Genomic DNA, 19,869 nt, shown 5'->3' on the forward strand with positions numbered 1-19,869 from the left:
TGTTGAATGAGTTTTAGTATATATTTTCATTTTAATGAGCATTGACTTGACAATTGTATGTGTGTGTGTCTATATATATATATATATATATATAAAAAGTTCAGATATTATAAACTTATTTTATTTCTAGTAACAAATTGTATTTTCCTGGTTTTAGTTGTATTTTCTGAGGTCCTGCTGGTATTTTGTTGGACTGATGAGTGGATGAGCTGTAATCTGATGTGTCTGTTCTCTCTCAGGTCCTGTAGGTGTTGTCAGGTGCAGATGTGGGCGTGATCGGGGACAGATGAAGCCTGTGTTTGTGCGGGACGCGTGCGGGCTGAACCCCTGACTGCGGACATCAGCCGGTCAGTTCATCTGTTGTTACCATGATCTTTGATGCTTGTTTTTCTTCTCCTCTCTGAACATTCATGATGATGCTGTTCTAGCTCCTGTTAGCAAATATTAACAGCCGTCAGAACACATTTAGTACAGCCACAGATCATATTCATTTTAGTGAGGAAAGATGTTAAACTGGTTGAATAGTTGCTAAAAGATTAAAGTAAAGCTGAAATCACAAAATGGCTTTAAGTAATTATCAAACCACAAAGTTTGTGAGTTATTTAAGGAGTTCTGTGTACAAAGTGTTTTTTTTTTTTTCAGAGTGAAGCATTGGCTGCTAAAATAAATATAATTTAAATATTTACATGAATATGTATTTGAATTTGTTGTCAACAAAAGGGAAACTTTTAAGCCTCCCTGCTATTTTTTTGTGACAATAAAAACCGGTTTTGAAAATGTATGATACTGATATCCATAAAAATGCTTATAATTATTATTTGTAATCTGAAGATACTTTATTTATTTATTTATTTATTTTAATTTTAAATCCTTTTATGGCTGAATTTAGGCCACATTTCCACAGTTTTTTTTACAAATTCAATCTGACTAAAATAATATTAACTTATATTGTGATTATCATGAAATTAAAATAACAAAATAATAAATATATTGTAATAATTGTAATACTGTCAAATAAAGAAATTCTGTGAAAAAAAAAAAAAAAATAATAATAATAATTATAAATAATAAACATATACACACACACTGTATAACATTTTTTACATATATTGTACATATTGCAATAGTGATTGCAATATTATTTCAATATATAGTGTCTAATTAAAATATAATTTGCAAGCTATGAAAAGTGTTTTAAAAATTAAAAGTAAGACTTAATAATATTAATAAAAATAATAATAAAGTAAAACTAAAATAATTATCAGATTGCAAAGGCTGTTTTTTCCAGAGTTATCCTGGTTATGAATATGTACAAAAATCTAAATATGTAAATCTAATATGAATTTATTGTCAACAAAAACTGTTTGCTACCACAGTAAAATTAAGCTTTATAAAGTCTGGTTTAACATTTACAAAGTTAAGATATAATAAAATATAAATAAGTATTTTAATACTCTTTACATTTTACATTGCAATAGTAATATATTTCTTATTTTGTTTAATATTTTATTTAAAAAAAACATAAATAATTTAGATTTTAAATTTATAAATTTTGCTTTACAGTAGTCCTGATTTTTAATTAATTATGATTTTAATTAATAAAAAAGGGTAATTTGATATGTATGATTTTTGGGTGAAATTGTGCTGTAAACCTGGAGCTCTTTTAATAAAAATTGCAATTAATTTTTTTTACTAGTTGCCCAACAACAACCATCTAGTTGACGTCTGGACCCGGTCCAATTACAGCAGGCTTCTGTAAGAGTAACTAACTAGTCCTCCAGATAACCAGCAGGTTCTAATATGTGCTTTATTTGAGCTGAAGTGAGATCTTTAGGAGCGTTGCAGGAGTTTTCAGACACACGCCGCTGTGCTGCAACTCTCTAAACTCAGCGATCCATCGCAGTCGCTTTGAACAGCCTTCTGGGAAATTCAGCTTACTGCAAACCGGCCTTAATGAGGTCTGCTGGAGACAGAGAGAGACTGCATTAAACTGTCAGCAGGAGCATTCAGTTAACTAGTGCAGTTAAATACTACTTGTTATTACACAGTCTGCACAGGGAGCCAAACATCAACATTCTGTCCTGCTGTCCTTGCTGTTTAAAGTTACATTTAAAAAAAAAAGTGAAATTACTTTTACTCATCAGGGACACATTCAGTTGATTCAAAGTAACAATTAAGACATTTTATAATGTTACAAAACATTTCTATTTCAAATAAATGCTTTTGTTTTGAACTTTCTATTCATCTGTGAATAGAAGAAAAATAAAATGTATCACAGTTTGCACAAAAATATTGATGATGAAATATTAGCAATGATGAAAATACAGCTTTGATCACGGCAGTCAATTACCGTTACAGCCTTTTCCAGCACTCAATAAAAAATGTAAAAAAAGGTTATTGCGACTTATCTCAATTTTGACACTTTTTTCAGAATTGTGATACAAACTTGCAATTCTCACTTTTTTTCTTACAATTGAGTGATACAAACTAACAATTCTGACTTTTTTTCAGAATTACGATACAAACTTGCAATTCTGACTTATTTTCTTAGAATTGTAATACAAACTAACAATTCCAACTTTTTTTTCAGAATTAGGTTATACAAGCTTGCAATTCTCACTTTTTTCCTCAGAATTGTGATACAAATGAACAATTCTGACTTTTTTTTCCTCAGAATTGAGTGATACAAATCTGCAATTCTCACTTTTTTTCTCAGAATTGTGATACAAACTAACAATTCCAACTTTTTTCAGAATTGAGTTATACAAGCTTGCAATTCTCACTTTTTTTCTCAGAATTGAGTGACACAAACTAAAAATTCTCACTTTTTTTCAATACTGACTTTTTTTTCCCTCAGAATTGAGTGATACAAATCTGCAATTCTCACTTTTTTTTCTCAGAATTGTGATACAAACTTTCAATTCTCGATTTTTTTTTTTCTTAGAATTGTGATACAAACGAACAATTCTGACTTTATTCTCAGAATTGTGAGATATAAACTCACAGAAACTCGCAATTCTGAGAAATAAACTCACAATTGCAAGTTATAAAGTCAGAATTCCAAGATATAAGCTCACAATTCTGTGAACATATACTTTTTTTTTTCTCTCTCTGGACTTTATAACTCACAGTTGCGAGTTTATATCTTACAATTCTGAGAAGAAAAAAAAACGTTTGCAATCCCACAATTCTGACTTTATTCTCTGCAGTAGCGAGAAAAAAAGTCAAAATTGTGAGATAAAAAGTGGCAATTACCTTTTTTATATTCCGTGGCAGAAACAGGCTTCCATAGAAAACGTCTGTTTTCCATTGTAAAATGATTTCCCATTTTTTAATTGTGTGTTTGTAGAGCTGATCTCTAATGATGCAGAGTGAGGACCGCAAGAAAAAGAAAGCCAGTTTGAACCCCAGAAGCGTGTCAGACGAGTACAGTCTGCGAGTGAGTACCGTGACCTCTGACCTCAGTGACTCTCAGAACAGACTGATGAGACTCTCTGCTTCTTCTCAGGAGCGAGCGAAAGACGAACCCACAAAGATGAAGAATAAAGTTTCTACTTCACAATGTAGGAAAATGATTATTGCCCTAAATCATTAGTTGTATTCTGTAGATGTTTTGAAGAGGCAGAACTGGTTGATGATTGTGTGTTTTCTGCAGCGGTGAGCAGTAAGAAGAGGCTGTGGTGCTGGGATCAGTATCTGGAGGAAGAGGGAGCACAGCCCGCTCCTCCGCAGCTCTTCACTGAGGTACACATCACAGCTCTATTGGGCTGATCATTCACTTTGTACATCATCTGGTAACATCTTATTACTTTTCATTTTTGGGCTGTATTCATTCTGGTAAATATAGGAAAATCACATATTTGAAATTGCATTAGTGGCATGTTTATGCCACTGTTTTTCTGAATAAATAAACTTAAATTTATATTTTTTAGAAAAATTATAACATAACACAGTTTCTGGAAATTTTAAGTTTCATGAATTCAGTTGATTAGACGTTTTGGGGTTATTAAAATATAAAAACGAAAAATTAAAACAGTGAATTTGGGGCTTTATTTAAAAATATAAATTGTTCTTAAATTGTGAATGTTTCTTATTTAATAATAAGTTAATATTTATATTTGAAATTTTTATTAAAAATATTTTATATTATTAAAATAAAACAAATTTAATTATAAATGTTCAGATTTTTACAAATACTTCAGATATGTTCTTTATATTTAAAATATTTCATTATTTTTATAATATAAAATATAAATAATATAGAATAATGTAAAATAAAATTATTTTTTATTTAAAAAAATTAATATTATTTTTTATTTAAAAAAATTAATATTATTTTTAAAAAATAAAAATAAATTAGAAATGCTTTTTCATTTACTAAAACTTAATATAACCTTTAAAAAGAAATCTTTAAAAATAAAAATAGAAAACCCTGAAAATATAAAACAGAAATAATATATATTTTTTTTTCATTTTATGTTCATTTAAAATATAAAAACGAAAAGCAGAAAAATTAAAACAGTGAATTTCTGGAATTTAAAAAAAAAGTTCTTAAATTGTGTATGTTTCTTTTTTATTAATTAGTTAATAATTATATTTTCATTTTTATTTAATAAAAATTATTTTAAATTATTATTAAAATAAAACAAATGTAAATATAAATGCTCTGTTTTTTTTACAAATACTTCAGATATGTTCTTTATATTTAAAATATGTAGTTGTTTATATATAATATAAATTTTATTTAATAAAAAAATTTATTCTTTTTTTAAATAAAAAATAAATTAGAAATGCTTTTTGATTTACTAAAACTTAACCTTTAAAAAGGAAACTTAAAAAAAAAATGTAAAACAGAAATAATACATTTTATAGGCCCCTAGAATTGTAATAAATTGAATGTTTACTGAATTCAAATGCTTGTAGATTATTGCATTTTAGTTTAATTTTAACAGTGCAGAAAAAACAGTAAGCATGGAGTTTGGAGTTAAAAAAAAACTTTCAAACGGCCCTAAATTATTATTATTATTATTATTGTTATTATTGTTATTTTTACTTTTTAATAAATTGTTGTTAAATTATTATTGTTAAAGTAATTATTAAGTTTTTGATTTACTAAATTTTAATTTAACCATTAAAACTTAATTCAAAAATATAAAAATGGAAAAAATGAAATTTGGGGGAAAAAATAAAATGGAATTTAGGGGAAAAAAGAAAACACATTTTACAGAAATACAAATGTAATTTTTGTTGAGTCTTTAACAAATATGTTTTAATAAAAGTATTAAATTGAATACATTTTATAATCTTACTTTTTTGGACATTTTGATTACTAAAATTTAATTTAACCATTAAAATGGAATCCAGAGAAATGAAAAAAGAGATCAAACAGTAACTTGACGAGAGACACATTATAGATGGACCAGGAACATCAGCAGCGGTTGTATCTGTAAGAGAGTTCAGTGTGTTCCTGTCAGCATCATTTACTGTCCTGTGCTGGAAAAAGAGCTAAAAATACGTGAACAATACAAACACGCACTGCATTGGTTAAACTGGTGACTGTGAGCGGCATTGTTACAGACTGCAGATGCCCATAGTCAGCAGAATTCCAGCATTTGCTGTGAGTGTGATCAATGATGTGTGATGAACAGCGTTGTCCTGCAGGGGGAGCCGCTCATGAACACACTCCAGACCATCATTAATAATCACAGTAGCATCTTCAAACCATATTTCCAGACAGACGGGCCGGTCAAGGGTTATAGTAAATACATGTGTCTGCATTTAGCAGAAGATCAACCCCTGAACTCAGTTCCTATGAGAGAACACCGCACTACTACACAAACTGATGCTCCTCTGTAGGGTTTCTGTCTTGTTTTCCAACGCAAATATCTGAACTTTCTTAAAAGTGACCCTGGAGCACAAAACCAGTCTTGAGTAGCACAGGTATATTTGTAGCAATAGTCAAAAATACATTGTATGAGTCAAAATTATAGATTTTTCCTAATTAAGACCTTGTTCCATGAACATGTTTTGTACATTTCCTGCCATAAATATACCAAAACTTAATTTCTGATTAGTAATATGCATTGCGCAGAACTTCATTTGGACAACTTTAAAAGGTGATTTTCTCAATATTTAGATTTTTTGCACCCTCAGATGTGGATTTTCAAATAGATGTATCTCAAACCATACGTCAATGGAAAGCTAATTATTCAGATTTCAGATGATGTATAAATGTCAATTTCAAAAAATTGACTGGTTTCGTGGTCCAGAGTCACAAATCAAGACACGTTTACTGGAAATGCACAATGACGTAAGATATGAAGTCTTTTCGTCTTGAGAAATTAATCAAAATGAAGTGAGTTTATGATTTAAAACAAGAACAAATGGCTGCCAGTGGCTTTAGAGAAATCTATTTAAAAATCGATTTAATTCAAAGGAAAAACTCATTTGTTGACTGATGTTTTTAATCATAAACTCACTTCATTTGGATTAATTTGCTAGAAAATAAGACTTATTTTGTCATTTTGCTTTTCCAGTGAATGTTTTGTCATTTAAAAATGTTTGAAAATACTGAGGAAGAACATCAGTTTTTGCTCTGATGAATTGTAGTGAATATACTGTATTTATGTGATATCAAAATCCTTTATTTGAGAAGTTAACATGTTAGAATCAATGTAATTCATGTATTTTAACAAGATTTTTAAAGGTTTGATTGTTCATCAGATTTAAAGAAACGTGTCATTCCATCACTGTCTCGCCAGTGGATCCTCTGGAGTGAATGGGTGCCGTCAGAATGAGCGTCCAAACAGCTGATAAAAACATCACAATAATCCCAAATTAATCCACAGCACTCCAATCCATCAGTTAACATCTTGAGAGGATAAAAGCTCAAACAAATACGAGTCCATAATCCATAATTAAGCTTCCTCCAGTGGAAAAGTCACTTCAAAATCCAGCCACAGATTTGTTTGGAGCTGTTTTGGCTTGTAAATGGTGCTTGATCTGTGCAGATTTCTCTTCTGATTCAGACCAGACCACTTTTTTCCACTAGACGAAGAGATATTGTGGATTATTAAATCATATTTTAGATGATAAAATATCTTAATGATGGATTTGTTTCAGCTTTTGTCTTCTCAAGATGTTAACTGATGGACTGGAGTGGATTATTGTGATGTTTTTATCAGATGTTTGGACTCTCATTCTGACGGCACCCATTCAGAATCCATTGTTGAGCAAGTAAACAAACTTGCCTCTAGAAAATGCACAAGGCTCCAGGACTAAAAGTGCTTTGCATTATGAGACTGGAGTTTGTTATTGAAGCACACAGTAAGATGAGTTGGTTTCTTCACCAGATTTGTAAAAATACTCACCACTTGCTCACCAATGGATGTGAATGGGTGCCGTCAGAATGAGAGTCCAAACAGCTGATAAAAACCTCACAATAATCCACTCCAGTCCATCAGTTAACATCTGGAGAAGACAAAAGCTGAAACAAATCCATCATTAAGATGTTTTTAACTAAAATGTGAGTCCATAATCCATAATAACGCTTCCTCCAGTGAAAAAAGTCCATCTCCTGTTGTCTCTCACATCAAAATCCAGCCACAGATTTGTTTAGAGCTGTTTTGGCTTGTGAACAGTGCTTGATCTGTGTAGATTTCTCACCTGATTCAGGCCAGAACAGTTTTTCACTGGAGGAAGCGGGATTATGGACTTGTATTTTAGTTAAAAACATCTTGATGATGGATGTGTTTCATATTTGGTCTGCTCCAGATGTTAACTGATGGACTGGAGTGGATTATTGTGATGTTTTTCAGCTGTATGGACTCTCATTCTGACGGCACCCATTCACATCCATTGGTGAGCAAGTGGTGGAATAACATGTTTCTTCAAATCTAATAAATGAACTCACTCTGATCTGGGATGATCTGATGGTTCATCATCACTGTAAATCAAACACATCTTTATTTTGAGTGAACTGTTCCTTTAATGTTCTCTCCGTTTGCACTGATGGTGAAGTGAGTATTTTACAGACTGTCCTGCGCTTGTGATGCCAAGGTCATTGGTTTGATTTCCAGTGAATGCATAAACTGATCACATTTATACCTTGAATGCAAAGTGGTTTGATTAAAAGCATCTGAATTGAACATAATGGTGAGCAAAATGTTTTTGTAAGGCCAGTATTTGTAGATGGTTCTGTATGAATGCATCATATTCATACAGATGTCTATGAGCGTGTGAAGCGCTGATGTCCTGCGCTCGCCGTCTCTCAGGCCGGTTTGTTCCTGAAGGGATGTGATGGGACATCTGCTCCCCTCGGAAACACGGGAGGCGGTTGCCATGGCAACTCCCGAGCCCAGCGAATCTCCGTGAAGATGTTCATCGCTTTTTGGTGTTTCTGAACGCTTGTGTTTGCTCTTTGCTCTAGTTCCAGGCGTTTCCTGAAGGCAGGAATGGCTTTAAGGTGGGGATGAGGCTGGAAGGCATCGACCCGCTGCATCCGTCCATGTTCTGTGTGCTGTCTGTGGCTGAGGTCAGAAATACTCACTGTTTTACTGTCATTAAGCGCTCATACAGAAGAGTTGGACACTTTACTTGATGCCTCTGTGTGCAATGCATTATTGAAATGTACATTATAAAGCGTTACACTGCCGCTCAAAAGTTTGTTTTTTTTAAAGACGTTTCTTCTGCTCATCAAGGCTGCATTTATTTGATCAATTACAGAACAAAACTGTAATATTGTGAAATATTATTTTAATTTAAAATGACTGTTTTCTGTGTGAATATATTTTAAAATGTAATTTATTTCTGTGATGCAAAGCTGAATTTTCAGCATCATTACTGCAGTCTTCAGTGTCACATGATCCTTCAGAAATCCTTCTAATATACTGATTTATTATCAATATTGAAAACAGTTGTGCTGCTTAATATTTTGTTGGAACCTGTAATTTGTTTATTTATTTATTTATTTTTTAGTTGAAAAGAACAGCATTTATTTAAAATAGAAAGGTTTTCTAACAATATACACAAGTTTGGTGTCAGTCCAGTTTTATTCTTTCTTTATTTGAAAGAAATGTATAATTTTATTCAACGAGGATGTTAAGTTAATAAAATGTGATGGCATATATTGACGTTGTTAGAAAGGTTTTCTATTTCAAATAAATGCTGTTCTTTATAACCTTTTATTCATCAAAGATTCCTAAAAAAAAAAAGTATCACAGGTTCCAAATAGTAATAAAACTAGTAATAATATTCCAAAAATAGTAATTATTTTTGAAGAATAATGTGACACTGAAAACTGAAGAAAACTGCTTTGCATTACAGGAATAATTGATATATTAGTATAGAATGCCATCATTTTAAACCGTAATATTTCACAATATTACAGTACTTTTTTTTGCATTTTTGATCAAGTAAATGCAGCATTGATAAGCATATAATAATTCGTTAAAAAACATTAAAAATCTTTCTCATCCAAAACATTTAAGCTGCAATGTAGACTTTTAATTTATTAACTTGTTTGTTTGTATGTTTTCCTTGTTGGTAATGATGAATGTCCCCATCATAGTGCTAAATTATAAATAAAAAGCAGATTTGAAGGTTGCATCGCAGCTGTTCTTCAGAGAGGAGGATCCCCCAGAATGCATCGCTGCAATGCATAAACTGCAGAAATACATATAAATACATTTCATTAAATTTAAGTAGATAATTTTGGCCGATGTCTGTGTGTTTAGTGTTTTATAGTATTGCGGGTGAACTGAGCATCGTGGTAAAGCATCTGCTTGAGACTGAGGTTATTGTTGTTGTTGAAGGTGATCGGCTTCCGTCTGCGGCTCCATATAGACAGTTACTCAGAGTGCTATGACTTCTGGGTAAACGCCGACTCTCCTGACATCAAACCGGCGGGATGGTGCGAGACCACGGCCCACAAACTCCATCCACCCAAAGGTGCGTCAGTTCTGCTGTATTCATCTCAGTTATCATCCTTTGCCTGTCGTTTTGTCTGTTTGTAAGATAATAAATATTTCATCTAGATAATAGTCATGGATTAAATCCAGTACATTTAGCTTATGGGTGAATGACATAAAAGTGGTCCAGATAATGGATTCACCACAAAATGACAAGGAAAAAAGGAGGTTTAAAATAAAAAATAATAGTAATGATAATTAAAAAAAAAAAAAATATATATATATATATAATTTTTTTTTTTCTCCTGAAAAATATTGTCATTTCAGTGTAATTTTTTTTGTATTATTTATTGTTTTTGTTAGCTAAAACAAGAAAATCTTTTTTATTAATTGCAATGAAGCTGAAAAATATAAAAAAAAATCTTTAAAATATTCCTTGGGCAACTAACAGAAATAAATTTCTTAATTAAATGACTTTACTTTTTTTATATAAATTTACATTTAAATGTAAAAATGTAAGTTGAATTACTATAAAAACCAAAGCTGAAATAATATAAAGGTAAATAGAAATATAAAAAAGTAAAAAAAAAATAAAGCAACAATTTTATTGTTAAAATGTACATTTATTTTTATTTTTTCAATATATTTTCTCTGAAACATCTTATTTTGTCATTTCAGGTTCATTTGTGTTGTTCAAAAGCTGTTCAGATATAAAAATCATTACAGCATTTCTTGTAAATTTTTACTTTATTCTAATAAAAAAAATTACGTATGTGTTGTTGTGAACTAAAACAAACAAGTGAAAATCATTTTCATTATTTGCAATGAAGCTGAAAAATATTTCAAACTTTAGAAATATTCCTTGGGCCCCTAAAATAAATGTTTTAATTCAAAATAAAATTACTTAATTTTTTTTTAAATAAATTTCAATTTAAAAATGTAAGTTAAATTACCAAAGCTGAAATAATATTAAGATAAATAGAAAAAGCACAAAATTACTAAAACTTATTTTTTTTTTGGTAACACTTTACAATAAGGTTCCTTAGTTAACATTAGTTAACCACATTAGTTAACATGAACTAATAATGAACTGCACTTATACAGCATTTATTAATCTTTGTTAATGTTAATTTCAACATTTACTAATACATTATTAAAATCTTGTTAACGTTAATGCAGTGTGAACTAACATGAACAAACAATGAACAACTGTATTTCCGTTAACTAACGTTAATGATGATTAGTAAATACAGTAACTAATGTATTGCTCATGGTTAGTTCATGTTAGTTAGTACATTAACTAATGTTTAACTAATGAACCTTATTGTAAAGTGTTACCATTTTTTTTTATATATATATATATTCTCTGAAATGTCTTGTCATTTTGGCTTTCATGTAAATTTGTCCTGATTTAAAAGGTGTTAAGGGTTTTTTTTTTCCTGGAAAACAAATCATTTCATTGTTTTATTGTGCATTTGTCAGATTATTTAGATTTAAGAAAAAAATCTCTCTATACATTTTTCTTATTTCCATTGTTTGTTATTTCTTGTAATGCCGTGAATAAAACTATTGCAGTAATAGGATTCACTCAATTTTAAGGTGAAAAGTTGTGTTTAGCGTTGTCTTCTTTCTGGTTTATTAATTGTCTTTTGCCTCATTTTTAACTGTGAACGGTCAGGTTACAACCCGGATGAGTTTAACTGGGAGAAATATCTGGAGGCATGCAACGCTCAAGCCGCACCAAAGAACCTCTTCAGATCCCAAAGCAGCGTAAGTCCATCACTCCAGTCAAAGACACTTATTGACTGATGTTTGAGATGTTGTGAATGTGACTGAGGAGTGTGTTTCTGCTCTCAGTCGTCCAGCGTCTCTGCGTTTGCGGTGGGCATGAAGCTGGAGGCGGTGGACCGGAAGAACCCGTGTCTGGTTTGTGTGGCCAGCGTAGCCGATATCGTGGACGACCGCTTCCTCGTGCATTTCGACAACTGGGACGATACCTACGACTACTGGTGAGAACATTAACTAACCTGACACAGGTAGTTAGTTACAGAGGACATGCTGCTGCATAATGTGGGAAAATTAACTGAAGAACTAAAACTGAAATTAAATTAAAATTAAATATTCAATAAAAATGACAGTCACATAAAATCACTAAAATATAAATATTTTTAAATAAATTTAAATTTAAAAATGTAAAGCTGAAATAATATAGAGAGAAATAGAACTATAAAAATATAAAAAAGACAAAAGAAACATAAGCTAATTTTGTAACAAAATTACTAAAACCTAAATTAAATGAAAAAAAAAAAAGTTCAATATATTTTCTTTGAAACATTTTTTTCCTTTCAGGGTAAATTTGTTTTGTTTAAAAGCTGTTAGATATTTGTCTTGAGTAAAAATCATTTCATTCTTTTTTTTTTTCTGGATAATTTTTTGTTTTTGTTAACTGAAACTAACTAAGTGAAAATAATTTTCATTAATTGCAATGAAGCTGAAAACGTTACAAACTTTAGAAATATTCCTTTGCCCCCTGAAATAAATTTTTTAATTCAAAATAAAATTCCTTTTTTTTTTTTTTAAATGTAAGTTGAATTACCAAAGCTGAAATAATATAAAGATAAATAGAAATATAAAAAAGTATAAAAAAAAGAATAAAATGGCAACATAATTACTAATTTTGTAACAAAATGGCTAAAACTTAAATGATTATTTTTTTAATATATATTTTCTCTGAAACATCTTGTTATTTTGGCTTGATTAGGTTTTTTTTTTTTTTTCCTGGAAAACAAATCATTTTAGTGTTTGTTGTGCATTTTTTTTTTTTATTATTATTTAGATTTAAATAAAAATCTGAAATAAAATAATGTAGGATAAATAGAAAGTTTTAATAAAAATTAATAAAATAACAAAAGCACATCAAACCACTAACGTGCAAATATAATTAGCAAAGCAAATATAAAATATGAGTAATAAATGCTATATGTGATCAAAAAAACATGTATGCGTCAAAATTATTGATTTTTCTTTAATGCTAAAAATCATTAGGATATTAAGATCATGTTCCATGAAAATACTTTGTAAATTTCCTACCGTAAGTATATCAAAACGTAATTTTTGATTAGTAATATGCATTGCTAAGAACTTCATTTGGACAACTTTAAAGGCAATTTTCTCAATATATTGTTTTTTGTATTTTTGTGCACCCTCAGATTGCAGATTTTCAAAAAGTTGCATCTCAGCCAAATATTGTCCTATCCTAACCAACCATACATCAATGAAAAGCTCATTTATTCAGATGTACAAATCTCAATTAAAAAAAAAAAAACAACACTTATGACTGATTTTGTGCTCCAGGGTCACAAATGTAAACAGGGCTGAATATGCAATAACCTTAATGCATATTAATATTCTATGCATTTTAAAAAGGGAAGAGATCAAATAAATGAACATGGATCATAGTAGCATTAATGATGAGGTTTGATGTGATTTAATCAAAGTGTGTGTGATGTTCTGTGGAGGCTGTGAGTGTATAAGTGTGTTTAGTGCATTAATAGTATGACATTAATATCCGCTTGTGCTTATGTAAGGTGTGTTTCTAATGAGCGATTGATTCTCGATTCACACTGGATTCAGTGGTGTGTGTGTGTGTGTGTGTGTGTGTGTGTGTGTGTGTGTGTGTGTGTGTGTGTGTGTGTGTGTGTGTGTGTGTGTGTGTGTGTGTGTGTGTTTTACATAATGCACCACATCGCATCGCTTCTGGGATTTCTCATGAAAAGCCCTGGAGAGGAAGACGAGGTAAAATTAGAGTCCGGCCCACACAGAGAGACACGTCCGTCCGTTCGTTCACACAGCGGCTATAAATGGATTAGAGCAGAAACAGAACATGGAGTCTGAGAGCGTGTTATTACTGTCTGCATCCAGCAGGAGAAGCTGAAGAGATGCTGTGCATGTGTGGAACAACACTCTCACAATCAGGAGATATATATATATATATATATATGCAGTGCCTTGCGAAACTATTCATACCCCTTCATTTTTTTCACATTTTGTTTTGTTGCAGCATTGTTAAATTATTTTTTTCCCCACATCAATCTACATCTCATACTCCATAATGACAGCACAAAACAGGTTTGTAACAACTTTGCAAATTTATTAGAAATAAAAAACTGAAAAGATCCCGTTGCATAAGTATTCATACCCTTTTCTGGGACACTGGAAATGTATCTGAGGAGCATCCATATTGCTTCTAGATGTTCCTACACTTGGAGTGGAGTTAAACTGTGGCAAATTGATTTGAATGAGTCTGATTTAGAAAGACACACACCTCTCAGAAAAGGTCTAACAGCTGAAAATGCAGATCAGAGCAAAAACCAAGATAACTGCCTGTAGAGCTCAGTGACAGACTTGCGTTAAGGCCATGATCTAGAGAAGAGTTCAGAAACAAATCTGCTGCATTGAAGGTTGACAGAAGCATTCTCCATAATGGAAGACGACTGGAACAACTAGGACTCTAGAAAATGTCCAAGCTGACAGAGATGGAGAGGTGAAAAGGTGAGGCAAAGAATGGCAGATAATTGCCAAATGCAGATGTGCAAAGATGCTCACATCAGACCCAAAAACACTTGAGGCTGTAAAGCTGCTTCAACTATGGACTGAGTTAAGGGTATGAATACTTATGCAATCTACTTACTTCAGTGTTTGATTTTTAATACATTTGTCAAATTTGCAAATCTGGTTTTTGCTTTGTCATTATTATGGAGTATGGAGAGTAGATTGATGTGGGGAAAAACTCATTTAAAGCAGTTTAACATAATGCTGCAACAAAACAAAATGTGACAAAAAATGAAGGGGTATGAATACTTTTGCAAGGCACTGTATGTCCAACGGCCCTCACATACTGTAAACACACATGCACTGTCATACATTTAACGTGGAGTATGCAAAAATAAAGATCCTTCCGTTTGTTGGAAAAACACGCCTCATGTTATTAGTTGCACTGCAGAAAGTGATGTTTTCCCTCCGTATACATTTTTAAAACTACTATTAAAATAAAAAATATATTACAGATTTAAAGAACAATGATGGAAGCACATACTGAAATTGAAATGAAAATGAAATAAATTAAAACCAAATAAATTAAAATAGCACTTGCATGTGGGATAAAAACTATTAAAATAGCTGAAATGTGACCATGGACCACAAAACCAGTCATAAGTCTTTTTTTTTTTTTTTTTAATTGAGCTGTATACATCATATAAAAGCTGAACAAATAAGCATCCCATTGATGTATGGTTTGTTAGGATAGAACAACGTTTGGCTGAGATACAACTATTCTGCAATATAAAAAAATCAAAATATTTAGCAAATCCCCTTTAAAGTTGTTCAAATAAGTTCTTAACAATGCATATTACTAATTGAAAATTAAGCTTTGATATTTACGGTAGAAAATTTACAATATTCATAGAACATGATCTTGACTTAATGTCCTAATGATTTTTAGCATAAAAGAAAATCTATAATTTTGACACACACACACACACACACACACATATATATATTTATATTTATTATTATTATATTTATTATTATTATTATTATTTATTTTATTTATTAATTATTTAATTATTACTATTTATTTATTTTGCTGTGATTTTTTTTTTTTTTTTGATTTTTTTTAGCATTCCAGTGTCTAAATATTGAGGTCGCTTCAACCCGCAGACCTAAAAAACAGCTCACGGCAACACTGTTAAAATAGCCCTTGGCAACACTGATGGGAACAGGAGAGCTTTCAAACATTAAATGTGGGGAAAAAGTAACTGGCGTGACTTATTTGGAAAAATAACTCCAATATTTTCTTGTAAATTAGAAAGTAACGCATTACTTTACTAGTTACTTAAAGTAATCTGATTACGTAACTCAGATTACTTGTAATGCATTTCCCCCAACACTGATGTAAGTATTACTGCGTAATGAAGTGAGTCCAGTATGTTGAGGGTGTGTTTTGTGTTCTCTCAGGTGTGACGCCAGCAGTCCGTACATTCACCCGGTGGGCTGGTGTCAGGATCACGGCCGGCCGCTCACAGCACCTCAGGGTGAGGATCAGACTCTAGAAACACTCACATTCCCCATGTGTTCAGTGCTGACGCTGTCATATGTCATATCACTTTCTGGAAGAGCTGTGATAGTCATGCGTGTAACCCAAACCCAATCTCATGTTAATCTTGAGTACCTGTAGAGTAGTACTGCATCCATCAGATCTCCAAAAAGACTTTTATCATATTTACAAACAGCCGAGTTTCTGGAGGCGTGTCGTGGGCGGAGCTAAAGATTGACGAGCGAGTGCTTGCCGATTGCGCTGCAAAAAATGCTTTTCTTACTTAAATTTTTTGTCTTGTTTCCAGCCAAAATATCTAAAAATTCTTAAATCAAGGACCATTTTCTAGACAAGTAAAAATTACTTTCTTGTTTTCAGTAAAGTCAAATTATCTGTACATTTTGTAGTTTATTGTAGTTGCTTTTTATTTGACCCAGACATGTTCTTTATTCCTTACGATTCATTCATATATTCCAGAACACTTTTCTTTTTTTTTTCCTGTGAGACATACAGTATATACAAATTAGTTTGTGTGTGATTGTGATCAGGGAGTGATGTTGTGATTTATTGTAGGACATCCAAATCCAGAGCACTTCATCTGGGAGGATTACATGGAGGACACAGGCGCGTCTGCAGCTCCCAGTCAGGCCTTCAGTGAGGTGAGACGTCTTTTATAGGTCATGCGTGATCATAGATGAGTGATCTGTGATCTGACCGCTGTGTGTTCCTGCAGATATCGCCACACGGCTTCCAGACGCACATGAAGCTGGAGGCGGTGGACAGACGAAACCCCATGCTGATCCGCGTGGCCACCATCGCAGACATCGAAGACTACAGAGTCAAAGTGAGTCACAGTCATTTATGATATTTACCCTCATTTCTCCAAATCATCTCTGGTTTTATTTCAGTCATATGAACTCATGAAGTCTGCTTATTCTGATTTAAAATATTCTGTGAATATTTGTTCAACTGTAATTGATTTCTGTTATTAAATCTGAATTTTCAGCAGCATTACTCCCTTTAGAAATAATTCCAATATGCTGATTTGTTGCTCAAGAAAAAATTCTCATTATCATTCAAAGTTGAAAACCGTTGTGCTGCACGATATTTATGAGGAAATACACTATAGTTTTGGACACTATCATTTAAAAGTTTGGGTGCTAATTTGAAATTTGAAATGAAAAGTGCCAGTAAAGATATTTATAAGGTTATGAAGATTTCTGTTTCAAATAAATGCTGTTCTTTTGAACTTTCTATTCATCTGTCTCCTAGGAAGATTTACAGATTTATACACTACTGGTGTAGAAAGTGTAGAATGATTATGATTTTTTGGTATCTTCTGCTCATTAAGGGTGCATTTATTTGATCAAAAATACTGTAAAAATGTGATATAATATTACAAATTTAAAACGGCTGTTTTTTCTGTGAACATCTGTTAAACTGTAATTTATTTCTGTGATCAAAGCTGAATTTTCAGAATAATTACTGCAGTCTTCAGTGTCACGATGTCACACTGTCATCTTTCAAAAATCATTCTAATATGCTGATTTGCTGCTCAAGAAACATTATTAATGTTGAAAACAGTTGTGCTGCACAATATCTTTGTGGAAACGATCATGCATTTTATTTTTTAGAATTCACAGATGAATAGAAGGTTAAAAAAAACAGCATTTATTTGAAAAAAGAAACTTTATAATAGTCTTTACTGACACTTTTGATCAATATAATGTGTCTTTGAAAAATAAAACTTAAAAATTTAAACTTAAAGTTTTTGAAAGACAGTGTGTATATATAGTTCTATCTGTTAAGGAATAATTCCTTTATTACCTTTAGTCTGACAGAAACTTAATCTGAATGAATGCTGGTCTGTAATTTTGGTCTCATAGATTTCAGATAAATCCTTAAGAGAAAATGGATTATTGTTTTGTGCTCTGTCCTCTTGTCATTCTGGAATAAGCGTCTCTCTGTTGCTCAGGTGCATTTTGACGGCTGGCATGAGAAGTTTGATTTCTGGGTGGATTCGGACCTGCCGGATCTTCATCCCGTGGGCTGGTGTTCCAGGACGGGTCACCCGCTCGAACCGCCGCTCAGTGAGTCACTGCTTACTCTCACAATCACATTACAGTCGCTTGAGCTGGAATCAGTTCAGGTCGGATCAGCCAATGTTCTCAGGTGTTCTAGAGTAAATAGAGCAGTGGATGTCTTTGCCAGTAAGGCTTTTAATTGAAGGGAAGGACGTCCTTCAGCACAGCTGCTGCAGTAATGCATGTTTCCTCTGATAGTTTAGTGCTGGATTACTAAAGCTCAAAGATCCCCATTTTAACAGTTAAATAATGAGTGTTTAATGCTCTTGTGTTTGAAGCATGTTTGAGATCTTAAATCAATACAGCTGTTATTTATCATTACATCAGTTATGAACAGGATTGTTATAGTTAACTAGAACTAAAACCATAAGAATGTTTTTGTTGATTGAAATCAAATGAATGTTAACTCTTTTTTTTAACTGAGTCAAAAAAAAGCAAATTTTTTTATTTCAGATAGTTGCCAAGGCAAGATTTCTCATTTGCATTTAGTTTAACTTTATATGCTAAAATAATAGTTAAATAACACTGGTTATGAATGAGCAGCATGTAAGGTAAAATAAAAAAAATTTTATGCAGAATTTTAAATGCGGATTTGAGAGCTTTTGCCATAGCTGCATTCTCCTGAAAGTATGTGTGTCTGTTCCCATTATGCCACACTTATAGATCACATGATGAATTACTGGGCCGACCTGAGAGATGTGAAGTTTTACTGCGTTTAGTATGATGTATGAAGTGTTATTATCATCTGTGTGTGTGTGTGTGTGTGTGTGTGTGTGTGTGTGTGTGTGTGTGTGTGTGTGTGTGTGTGTGTGTGTGTGTGTGTGTGTGTGTGTGTGTGTGTGTGTGTGTGTGTGTGAGGAACTGAAATAGCTGCTGCTCACTAGAGGACGAGTAACGCTGTACAAACATCTTTCTGCTGAAAGCTGATGTTTTGCACTCATTCAGGATGTGATGTTGTGTTGTTCTGAAGCTCACACAGGGCTCTCAGACATGAAGAGCTCCGTTACGCAGGGTGTGTGTCCAACCCCGGGCTGCAGGGGCGTCGGCCACATCAAAGGAGCAAAATACACCGGACACCACAGGTGAGACGCTCGCATACACACACCATCAGATGACATGCTCATGCACACCCCAATCACTAGTGAAACACTCACACATACCTGATTCACTGTTCAGACACTTACATACACCCAAATCACTAGTGAGGTGCTCTCTCTCACACACACACACACACACACACACACACACACACACACACACACACACACACAAATCACTAGTGTAGTGTACTCATATACACCCGACACACTAGTGAGATGCTCATGTACACCCGACACACTAGTGAGATGCTCGTACACCCGAGTCACTAGTGAGATGCTCATGTACACCCGAGTCACTAGTGAGACCCTCATGTACACCCGGGTCACTAGTGAGATGCTCATGTACACCTCAGCCACTAGTGAGATGCTTGCATACACCTGAGTCACTAGTGAGACGCTCATGTACACCCGGGTCACTAGTGAGATGCTCATGTACACCTCAGCCACTAAGGAGATGCTTGCGTACACCAGAGTCACTAGTGAGACGCTCATGTACACCCGGGTCACTAGTGAGATGCTCATGTACACCTCAGCCACTAAGGAGATGCTTGCGTACACCAGAGTCACTAGTGAGACGCTCATGTACACCCGGGTCACTAGTGAGATGCTCATGTACACCTCAGCCACTAAGGAGATGCTTGCGTACACCTGAGTCACTAGTGAGACGCTCATGTACACCCGGG

At 32.8% G+C, this 19,869-nt stretch overlaps 1 protein-coding gene across 2 annotated transcripts in view; it reads left to right on the forward strand.

Annotated features, from left to right (window-relative positions):
• Positions 1–19,869, forward strand: part of LOC141300492 (lethal(3)malignant brain tumor-like protein 4) — a 74,745-nt gene that overhangs the window by 5,861 nt on the left and 49,015 nt on the right. Inside the window, exons 2-14 of one of the 2 annotated variants that reach the window (XM_073830781.1) lie at positions 240–347; positions 3,350–3,439; positions 3,509–3,563; positions 3,656–3,744; positions 8,429–8,533; positions 9,813–9,948; positions 11,587–11,678; positions 11,766–11,917; positions 15,924–16,000; positions 16,576–16,661; positions 16,736–16,846; positions 17,978–18,092; positions 19,057–19,168. In XM_073830781.1, the coding sequence (XP_073686882.1) occupies positions 3,362–3,439; positions 3,509–3,563; positions 3,656–3,744; positions 8,429–8,533; positions 9,813–9,948; positions 11,587–11,678; positions 11,766–11,917; positions 15,924–16,000; positions 16,576–16,661; positions 16,736–16,846; positions 17,978–18,092; positions 19,057–19,168 (1,208 nt within the window). In that variant the 5' untranslated portion in view covers positions 240–347; positions 3,350–3,361. Of the gene's footprint in view, positions 1–239; positions 348–3,349; positions 3,564–3,655; positions 3,745–8,428; positions 8,534–9,812; positions 9,949–11,586; positions 11,679–11,765; positions 11,918–15,923; positions 16,001–16,575; positions 16,662–16,735; positions 16,847–17,977; positions 18,093–19,056; positions 19,169–19,869 lie in introns of both variants that reach the window. The other variant, XM_073830780.1, reaches the window with a different exon arrangement.

The sequence above is a fragment of the Garra rufa genome, chromosome 24 (genome assembly GCF_049309525.1).
Source record: "Garra rufa chromosome 24, GarRuf1.0, whole genome shotgun sequence".
Lineage (NCBI taxonomy): Eukaryota > Metazoa > Chordata > Actinopteri > Cypriniformes > Cyprinidae > Garra > Garra rufa.